The sequence below is a fragment of the Austrofundulus limnaeus genome, unplaced genomic scaffold (assembly GCF_001266775.1).
Source record: "Austrofundulus limnaeus strain Quisiro unplaced genomic scaffold, Austrofundulus_limnaeus-1.0 Scaffold20, whole genome shotgun sequence".
NCBI lineage: Eukaryota > Metazoa > Chordata > Actinopteri > Cyprinodontiformes > Rivulidae > Austrofundulus > Austrofundulus limnaeus.
The window spans coordinates 2,403,034-2,413,842 of record NW_013952422.1 but is presented as its reverse complement, the minus strand read 5'-3'; the positions used below and the strand labels follow the sequence as shown (position 1 = coordinate 2,413,842).

The following is a 10,809-nucleotide window of genomic DNA, read 5'->3' as shown; positions in this document are numbered from 1 at the left end:
GTAGCAGACACGACACGACGGATCTTCGACAGACAAGATATTGGACAGTATGCGCACCCACATCACGGATTTGGTGAAAGCAGCCAACAAGAAAACAAATTCCTGCTGTTATTCCTGGAGGTACAACAAAGGTTTTGCAACCCCTGGACATCAGTGTGAATCGTGCATTTAAAGCAGCACTCAGGGCTGAATGGGAGGCTTGGATGACTGATGGGGATAAATCCTTCACAAAAACTGGCCGAATGCGAAGAGCATCATTTCCTGATGTCTGCCAGTGGATCCTAACAGCGTGGAGCAGAGTGAATGAGTCCACCATCACCAATGGGTTCTGAAAGGCTGGACTGCTACGTGAAGAGGGCACCACAGCTTCAGAGCCAGCATTACCCCGGGAGGACAGCGACACAGAAAGCAACACTGAACAGATACCGCTTTTCTGAGCTTGTTTAACTCCGACACTGAAGAGGAGGACTTCGATGGTTTCAGTGCGCTGGAGGGCGATGAATGAGACGTTTTGTTGGAYCAGAAACTGTTAAAGAAAACTACCAAAATAAGGTCAGTTATATGAATCGTATTCCACCGAACTTTGATTCCTAAAGGTTTGCTTTTTATGTTTTGATGTTGAATTCACTTTTTTGACGACAATTTTGGGTGTACTGTTTTTTTTATGTTGGGGGTGCGGCTTATAGTCCGACAAATACGGTAATAGAAAAGGCAAATGTGTTTTGGAAGTTTATGGAGCATGTTTTATTTTCCTTAGGGAAACAGTGAGTTTTCTTATTGGCTGCTTGGATATTACTTTTCTTTTTTTAACTTTGCCTTGAAGAAGTATCTGTCAGAAATTGTAGCACTGAGTTGATTTGGCAAAACAATTAGATTTTTAGATCAGAAGGTTTCTACGCTGTTGTCATTTGTAAAGCCGAATGTTCTTCTTATGTTCAGAGTGTGATTGAAGATGTGGCTGAACGCTGAAGCCAGCAGAGAACAGTCTTAGTTTGTGTGAAACTCAGGTCAGAGGAGGTTTGTGGTCAAAAGCATTTGTGTTTATTACTCAATGAAAGACATGTGGAAAGAAAATGTGGTTTAAAGTTGCAAACGCTGCTGCTTGATAGCTTCTTCCAGCGCCTGAAGTTGTTATGTGTTCTCAGAAGATTTCAGAAGTTCCATTTTCTACAGCTTGTTCTGCAGTTAAGATTTACAGTTCATAGTATGATGTAGTAAAACCTGATATTTTATTCACAGTTTAGGTTGATGGTAAGACAGTAAATTTAGAAAAATAGATTAAGATGGGTTTTATAATACAATTCAAACTAAAAGGGGAGGTTCATTAAAAATGTTGTAGTTGGATGGAACATCTTTCCCCAATAATAGCACATCTGTTTAATAGAGCTGTCTGTCTGCTTTGTGCTTTTCAGACAAATCAAGGGAAACTGTGCTGAGTCCTTCACGGAGTACTGGACCTGTGTGGATTATACCGGCTTGCAAGAACTACGTCATTGTCGTAAACAGCAGTATGTTTTTGACAACTGCGTCTTGGATAAGCTGGGCTGGAAGAGACCTGAGCTGGGAGAACTATCGAAGGTACGTTGTGAAGGCACTGACTGTTCTTTCAGAACATGAGCACTTTGACTGATGGGTTCTATTCTGGTTGATTGCTTCTGAGCTTGTCTCTCAATGATTTTTAACAGTCCATGTGTAAGGGACAACTGGGGAATCTGCTTTTGGTTGTAAATATTTTTTCTGGAGCTGGAAAGTTGAACAACAATGGTCAATATGTTGAAACAGTTTATTTTACAAAACTTTATCAGAACACACGACATGTCTCTAAGACAGGGCTATTCAACTGGCGGCCCGCGGGCCACGTCCGGCCCGCCGATTGGTTCATTAATCTCTTAAGCCCAAACCCCCGGTGTTCTACTTTAAGTACTATAAATTCTTTGAGTTAAAAATAGACATATATGCTATCTACAGAAATGTCAGAATCTTGACTAGAAGCTGGTATAAATTATTTTTATGAACACCCAAGACACTTAAAACTACAAGCAATTTGAGATAAAAATAAAAAGTAAAAAGAAAGTAGGCTGAAAAATTTGGCAAGTTAGAGATTTCAAAATGTTATTTTTGTTAAGTAGGGTGCGTAATGTGTTAGTTTTGTTTTAAATATTGTTTTAGTTGCACTACTTAACAAAATCATTTCATTCATAATAGAAACAAAATAAAAATCCCTTAAAAGACTAAGTACATCAAACACTGAATGAAAAGCATGCAGAAAGAAAAAAATATATAATGTCTGCACCTTATTTAAAAAAAATATTTTGGTAAATGGACYGGACCCTCTGAGCACCATCAGCAGGTAAGGCAGGTGAAATGTCTTGTCTCAATCACTGAGACAGCTGGAACGGGGGATTGAACCAGCAACCCTCCGAATACAGGACGACTCCCCTAACCACTCTGCCCACATTTTATGACATGGGGTTCTGTAAGATTTATTAATGATTAAATACAGCAAAATAAACCAATTCAAAGGTAGCAGATCTTTGTAATACTTTGTTTATTTACATAATGACTTTAATTGCTGGATGTTTGGCCCCGTTGCTGTTGGCCTGCAGTAACTGTGGCCCTCGGAGCAATTTAGTTGAAAAGCCTTTCTCTAAAAGTGAAAATCTTTGTCTCTGTGTGCATTTTCAAACTATAATCTGSCATTTTTATGTTGCTTTTGCAATAATGACCTCCTCCTTGCTGAGTGGCCTTTGAGTCCATGTTGGTCCAGGACTTGTTTCAGAATGACACCCTCAAGCTGTGTTTGAGATGTGCCTTAAAATGTGCTTCCAGTGTTGTCAACTAATCTATCAAAATCTTTCAAAGCCATGACATCATTTGTAGTAAGGGTTATGCTAATCTTTAGCGCAGTGAAATGTCCTTTATTGAAACTACTGTTTTATTAACAAAAAACCCCTGTAGAAAATAGCGTTATACCTTTGAAGGCAGGATTTATTGTCTGCAGAAATGTTTAGGTAGGTGGCAACTGTTGAAGGAAGATCAGCGTGGCTGCCAGGATGTGGGGTTTTCCAGCAGAAATTACCGATGACCAGTCCTGCTCGCTTGTCAGTAATTTTCTGGCTAATTTGTGCACATCATTAGTTTATTTGCTGGCACCGCAGCAAAGAATTAGTTTGCTTTTTCTGCAACTTCCCAACATTTAACCGTTGGCCTCACATCGGTGCAGTAATTCCACTTTCAAACATCTGTGCAGGACGTTGACGGCTCAGTGCGGTCACTCTGTGAATGTCTGTCAAACCTTTGTGTTTCCTTTTCCAGGTGACCAAAGTGGCGACCTCACGACCCCTCCCCGAGAATCCAGACTGCTCTAGACCTCGTCCTGAGCCCAATCCAGTATTCACGGACAAGCTGAAGCCTCATTCAAATGACGGCGTGTCCCTTAAGTTTTACTCATGAAGCAGTGTCAGGAAGAAAAAAAAAAAAATCAGTCACCCTCCAAAAAACACGGGTTGTGTCCAAAAACAGCAAGACCACTTTCCAGCATTGATGCAATGATGAGAAGAGTTGAAATCTCAGGTGTTGACATTTAGCTTGCTGGTTTTAGCCCCTTTTTCTGTGGAATTGCCTGAATTTGGACAGGACTCATGACTATGTGAACAGCTTTGTTAGAGTTTGATAAAGGAAAGAAGGATGAATGATWGTGAGTGAAATCCATGAATTCATACAACCTTTCTGACCACTTCTGTAAATTTAACACGTAAACAGAAATCTGTAATTATCGTCGGATAATAAAAATGTAAATTATAAAAGTGGACTCGGATGTTTTTTTTTTCTTTTTAATCCCAGTATTGACTCAGATCCCACATGAGCAGCCAGATAAAGCTTTCTCTAACCCTTAAAAACAGCAAGTATTTAAAGCCGCACGTTTGTGTTTTGTCAGTCTGTGTTGCCAGAATGATGCGGGCTGAAGTTAGAGGTCAAGGCTCGGGGTCAGTACCTGCAGCCAGCGAGAGCTGCTGCTGCTTCCTCCCTTTCTCTCGGCTCACTTCCTGCCTCTGACCTGGACTGGAAGAAGACCAGAGGTGGTGTGTGCGCAGGGATTCAAGTGTGTTGTTGCCTCCAGCACGTGTGCACAGATGCACTTTAGTGACCTTGGATTTAAGGGGACGTGAGGCCAACTGAAAGGTACACCGGCCTGTGGAACATGTAGGATTGTGTCAGTACGCACAAACACACACTTACACTTCAACTGGAGTTTGTTTATAGAGTTAATGCAAAGATGATGAATGTATAGCCAGTGTGGATAAATGTGTGTAAAGATGAGCTTAAAAGAGACATCGGCTTTGTCTCAATTCAGGGGATGCAGCCAGCGTAAGGCACATTTGTTGGCTGCGTATGTCACTGCTCTGTGCAGTAGGCTATCCCAATTTGTAGGCGCCTACTCATGCGGTCGACAAAACTTCCAAAACATAGACTGCATCTGAGTATCTGAAGATATCCCAGGATTCAGGAGTTTGGAAATTTATCACGGATCAAAGAATTTGCTTTTAAATGTAAATTAAACAGCTTCACTGATAAGATTTCTGCTGCGTTGAGATATTAAATCAAATATAATTACAAGTACTGATGCTGAAGCTGCCCAAATTATTAGATCATGTTTTTTTAGTTATGTGTAACGTTTTAATAAAACTGATTTTTGTGAAGTTATACGGTGAAAAGGTTTATCACCAAGGTAAAAGGGCAGTGCGTGGTCATGCAAACACAATCTGTAGACCAGATCGTCTCATTTCACTGCCGTGTATGCACCCTACACTGGTGACCTACAGCCTATGTAGGGTGTGGTGTGGGCCGTGGATGCACGTGGGCTGCAAAATTTTTTTTTCCATTTCTAAATCAATCAGTTGTATATGTCAGCAGAACTGCAATGCTTTGGTCTGAATTCCTCCTTATTGTTAGCCTGGTTCAAACCAGACCCTGTCCTTCACTTTGCTTTGGACAAGGGTCTGGACTTGATGCATAGAGAAGTGATTCTTGCAGGAGGCGTGGCCTCTGCTGAAGCATATGTATGTTGTCGCTGTGACGGAGGCTAAGCTAAGAAGCTAACCGGAAATCGCTYGTGCTGTAAACAACCCTACTGAGAGGAGAAATATACCGAGCCAAACGAGACGACTGTAAATGAGAGCTGCTGCTTTGTCAGACAAATTTATTTTAACTTGGAAGCCTTATCAACACGGACTGGCTTCATTCACTTCCTCCACTGCCGTATGCTAAACTAACTAGCAGACACTGCGCAGAAGAGACACTGCACAGAAAATTGACGCTCTCTTCTCTGATTTGCCCGGCTAAAAATYTGCCAGCGAAATCCTTGTCAGTGGGAGAAGTCCTAGACGGAGCAGTGAAGGGAAACTAGACTTGAGCGGAGCTGCGTAGGAAGGCAAGGGCCAGGCTACCTTATTGTAACTCCACAAGCCCCTCTTTCACCCGTTTTTCTGAGCTGCCTCAGATCAGTTTGTTTTGAGGCTTTAAGTCCAAACGAGGTGCTTTACACCCCGCCCCCCTCCAGCTTCCAGAGCGGTCCATTCTAGTTTGATAGAGGGGTTCATGACGATATATCAGTGCAGAAACTTTTAAATTTACGAATTAAAAGATGTGAACAAGGAAAGACTTGTCCATCCAGACTTACATGTTGGAGCCAGAGTCTGACTCAGAACCAGAGGAAGATGAAGATGACAAACTTAGTTGGTAAGTCCAAACATTATTTGGCAATTCTTTCTCAAACAATTTGATATTATAGTTCAGAAAATGTCGTAGAAAATATAACCCAAACAGATAATAAAGGTATCTTTGCATCACCAGGAGACTACATTAAACATTTCTGCACTCCTAGAGACTACAAGTACACAACTAAATGTATTTGATGGCTAAAAAATTGGATTTAGCATGATGTRTCTCCTAAAACATTAAGAGTTGAAGCCAGTCTAATATAAAATGGCAGCTGGTTGCACAGTTTAGGAGCTACAACCTCCAATCATCTCTGTGGACCAGCCTGGGTGACCTGCGTGTACACTCAGTGGTTATTATCAGAGAGTTTCTGGTGTCCACTGGTTCATTACATATTCTGCTAACTCTACACACAGGCCAAAGAAACATGCTGCTGCGCACCGTTGGCAGCAGGCAGTTAAAAAACCCTTGTGTCAACATGTCAGCATGTTCAAAATCAATCTAGTTATTTAATAATTGCAGACATGAGGGTTGGTGATCCTGAAATCTGTGATTGATTTCTAGGGAACAGCGATGATGCAACATCTGACAGCTTTTTATTTGTACTGAAAAGCAGAACTGTTGCCCCGGCAGGGCTCTTGTGCACGAGTCATATTTTGTTGCAGTAAGAAGTTTGACAGCTATCTGTTGACAGTAACTTTGATTTTATTTGGAATAAATGTAAAAATACACCCGCTTGCTCTGTTTTTTGCTTAGTCTAGATGTAGTGCTGATAAAACGCCGGCGCTGCTCGTTCTCAACATTTTTCCCAGCAGTTTTTCTTGGATCGTACAAACAGCAGGTTCTTGCAGCAAAGTCTCCGTCGATTTCCCAAAACAACCCGTGAGTTTAAGCGTCACCAGGCGGGCAGCGTTTGCACGTTATCACGGACCTCATGGGCGGTAGTTTCAGAAATCCCCCTTGCAAAGGTGTGGTCAGAGCTTGCACAGGAAATGTCTGAAAGACCCTCTTCTGACCTGGACAGAGGGACAAAAAAAGAGGAGAGGATAGATTAAACATTAAGGAGAATGAAGGGGAGGTGACATGAAAAAAAAGGAAAGTGAAGGAGATGGAGAACTGAAAGAATCATCAGAGGGACGAGTGAAAGTTGAGCTCTAGACAAGGCGGACGGACTGAGCGGGTGGGTTTGTAGTTGTTCGGTGGCTGGCAGTGAGGCCCCGGGGCTCGTGGCGGGCCCGGCTCCATGCGACTTGCAGGAAGCAGAGGGTCATCGGGGTTCGACTCAGCACCGCCACAGGAAAGGGGCTCTGGCACAGGAAAGAAATACAATACGGGGCTTTTATAGAGCTACAGCCCGCCTGGGAGAGCAGTATGTTCAAATAGTCTTAACGGCCTGGCCTGTTCATAACACACAACTGTAATATCKCTGTTGTTCATTGACAAAGTTAGTATTTATTATGGCACCAGTAACAACTAGAAGAGGTGTTTCTGCTGCAAAACAAAATAAAGATGATAAAGAAGCATAGCTGTTTTGTGTAGTTCATTATAAATGTATCACTTAAGTGTCTGCAGCTCTGCCGTAAAGTGTTCGCCGAGACATCTGCTGCATCAGTGCCATTAAGAGCCCCTAACATGTGGGTGCACTCCCCTGGACAAACTGAAACGTAGGTGCGTTTGATTTGTTTATGTTGGCTTTTCCCTCGTTGCCACTCAGCTCTGATCTTTTAAGATGGCACACATGGAGTGCTGCTTTCATGTGTCCCATCGACCCCCCCCCCCCCCCACACACACACACACACACACACTGTTGCACAGGTCGGCTTTGAACCGCCATGCAGGTCGCAACTTAAAATGCACGCCAACCAGCCTGAGTACCACCGCTACGTCTGCACCCAGCACTCACGAGGATTACTAATCTGAAAGCTTCAAAAGATTAAAATCCTGTAGGGAAAAAAAATCCATGTTAAACTTGCAAAAGTTTAAATGWCAACATTATAATCAGGAAAAGAGATATTCTTTAGTTTCAGTTCAATTAATCAAAACGTTATGGTGCTTTTGGCTGCATGAGGACTCTTAAAAACAGAATACAACTCATTAGGCTGTACAAAGTGTTGCCAAGTTGTGGGGGGATTATGCAGCATTCACCAAAGAAAAAAAATTACACCCTTGATCTAGTAATTTCCAGATCCGGATGTCATAATTACGAGATGTCATTGTTACGAGATACTGTATATGTCAGAACTATGAGAAATAAAGGCATAATTATGAGAAAAGATGTCATAATTACCAGATAAGATTTCATATGAGAAAAAAATGTCATAATTATGAAAAAAATGTGTCATAATTATGAGATAAGGTTTTATAATTATGAGAAAAGATGTCGTAATTATAAGAAAGTACAGTATGTCGTAATTCTGAGATCCTGATCTTGCAGGTCTATTTTTTTTCTTTGGTGAATGCAATGCTCCTCCGTAGGATTAGAATGTAATACTGTAATAATTTATATTTAATTTGTCTTCATTCATTTTTGATGCATCTAAACCACTTTATTTGGGGCTTTAAAACCTCAATGTTGCAGTTTAACTCTGTTTATGTACTGTGATTTTAGCCGTTTTATTGGAAGGACGGCTAGTTAGCATTAGCCATTAGCTCGTCGATCTGGTCAAAATGATACCTTCTCTCCAAACTGAGGCTGTTCAAAGAGCTATCTACAACAGGTAAGATATTACCTCTTCATAAATCTTCCACAAAACTATACTGTAAGAAAACCGAACTGAGTGAATAAATACATTTTTCAAGCTAAAATTTCCTTTATCGTTGAATTCTCATTGTTTAACAGAGTTGTGGCTGAAGAGTCACTTTCTTTAATTTGCTCTTTTTCAGAAAAATGTTTAATTAGTTTATTCTATTTAAACAACGTTTTATAGAAAAGTCATTACAGCTGTTTTAATTAACCGCAACTTGATTTTGTTGTGAATGAGTTGTCTTTATATGTGTTTTAACAGCAGATTGAGCCATCAGCAAAAATGCTCCCACATACAGCCCATAGATSCTCCTATCCTGAATCAGGATGGTGACAGAGGGATGACCACGGCTTGTGTTTTACATTCCTCTCCGGCACGCTTCACAGCAGCTCCTTGGCGCTGCAGTTCCACAGATCTCTGAATGCCACGCCTGAGGTAACGTTTAACAGACATTCTAAGGTTTTCGCCGAAGACAAGACGGAGCAGGACGTCCCTCGCTTCACGGCCCACTAATTGGGCTCAGTCACACGCACAGACACAAAACACTTAAACAAAAGCGGTGAAAAAAGACGAGCATTGTGCTTCACGATTAAACCTACACGACAAGGTGGACTTTCAGTATTTACGATAATGACAAACTTTTAAAGCCACTCTGCCAAGAGCGATTTTCTGAGGGCTTGACTCTGTTTATTCTACATGTTTAAAAATAAAACTACAACCATTTTTTCTCGCTCTACATGTTTACTCTGTGGTATCTGAGCAAATGGACTAATGTAGTATGTGATGAAAAGAGATGTCAGAATGACAGCTCAGTCTGTTGTCACACAGCTTAACACTCAAGAAGCTGTGGTTGCTGCGACATACATAATATTGTTTAGTTTTCTGCAGGTGTGTGTGGAGGCGCGTGATGGATAGAAAGCGTTGGCAGCTTCACGTGTTTGTGCATTTGTACATGTATGTAATGTAAAGCTCAGAGTTTGTGTGTGTGTGTGTGTGTGTGTGTGTTGCTGCTRCTCCCTCTGCACTTGGTGTGTGTGTTTATCTTGGCCGAATCCCCGACCTTCATCACTCCTATGCTGATAGCTCCATTCCTCCATCCCTCTGTCCCTCCGGCTATTTACAAGTCTGCTGCAGACCGCCTCTCCCTGCATGCCAACATCCTTTACTTTTTCCTCTCCCCTCCTTCAATGGCTAAAAAAAAGAAAAGAAAAAGAAACCCCTCCCAGTCTCACTCTTCTTCCTCTCAGCCAAACATTAAATCATGATGAAGTGTAAATTCACATCCAGCCTTGGCTCACTCCTTCATTTCTGTGATTGTGTGCTATTTTTTGGTCAAAATGCTTCTCAAAGTCAGTAAAATAGAATTCTGTCTTTGTTTTCACACAAAATTCCTTTGGTGTCTTTCTAAATTGTATTACTTGAATACTATTTTTGGCTCTTCCATCCATACTGAAACTGCATTACTATAAATTATATTAGAATGAAAACAGTTGTTGGCCGTTGTTCAGTCTTGGTTTTGTTAGACCTCTCAGCAGCATTTGATACGGTTGATATTCTGGTATGAATGAAACTGCTCTGAACTGGTTTAAATCCTATTTAATTGAGTTCTTCTGTGTATCAATTGGTAACAATTCCTCTAGTTTTATAAAGCTCACTTGTGGCGTTCRTCAAGGCTCCGTTCATGGCCCCCTTTTCTATTTACGTTACCTCTTGGGCAAATTATTTGCAAATAAAATATCTCTTTTCACTTCTATGCAGAACTGAAATGCATGTAATGATCCTTCTGATGTGTCTGCTCTGAACATACTAAGGTTCATGCCTCACTGATATTAAGGTCTGGATTTCCGATAACTTTTTATTGTTAAACAATAACAAAACTGAGGTGTTAGTTTTTGGTCCCAAGGCCCAGAGACATTATAATTCGAATTCTTAATTCTTCAGGTTTACATTGCGCCCATGAGGCCAGGAACCTTGGGGTGGTTCTAGATTTGGATCTGAGCTTCGTAAAACATTTTAATAATAGTATTAAAACTTGCTTCAATTCCAGAAAAATGCCAAACTAAGATCAAAGGGCCTCATGCAAGAACATGTTCGTATTCTTATCCTAAATTTCTCTTACTTTTGTTCGTACAAAGGGTTCGTACGAACATGTCACGTCAGATTCAACAAACTCTTCTATCGTCAGGAAAAGTGCGTAAATGAGCTGCGTAAATTACACCTGTTCTATCCAGCTGCTCGTGCACGTGAGAGGAGATTAGCATAATTACCACCCCAAAAACACCATATAAGGCTATGATTCCTGCCTCAGATATCAGGAAGTGTCCATTCATGAAACATGACAGCGAAA

General features: G+C 41.1%; 1 protein-coding gene across 1 annotated transcript in view; it reads left to right on the top strand.

Moving 5' to 3' along the window:
- Positions 1-3,806, top strand: part of ndufa8 (NADH:ubiquinone oxidoreductase subunit A8) — a gene marked incomplete in the record, with an annotated part of 4,718 nt that extends 912 nt beyond the window's left edge. The window contains 2 exon segments of the mRNA XM_014003849.1: positions 1,413-1,578; positions 3,316-3,806. Of these exon segments, the coding sequence (XP_013859303.1) occupies positions 1,413-1,578; positions 3,316-3,453 (304 nt within the window).
- Positions 3,807-10,809: the final 7,003 nt, after the last annotated feature.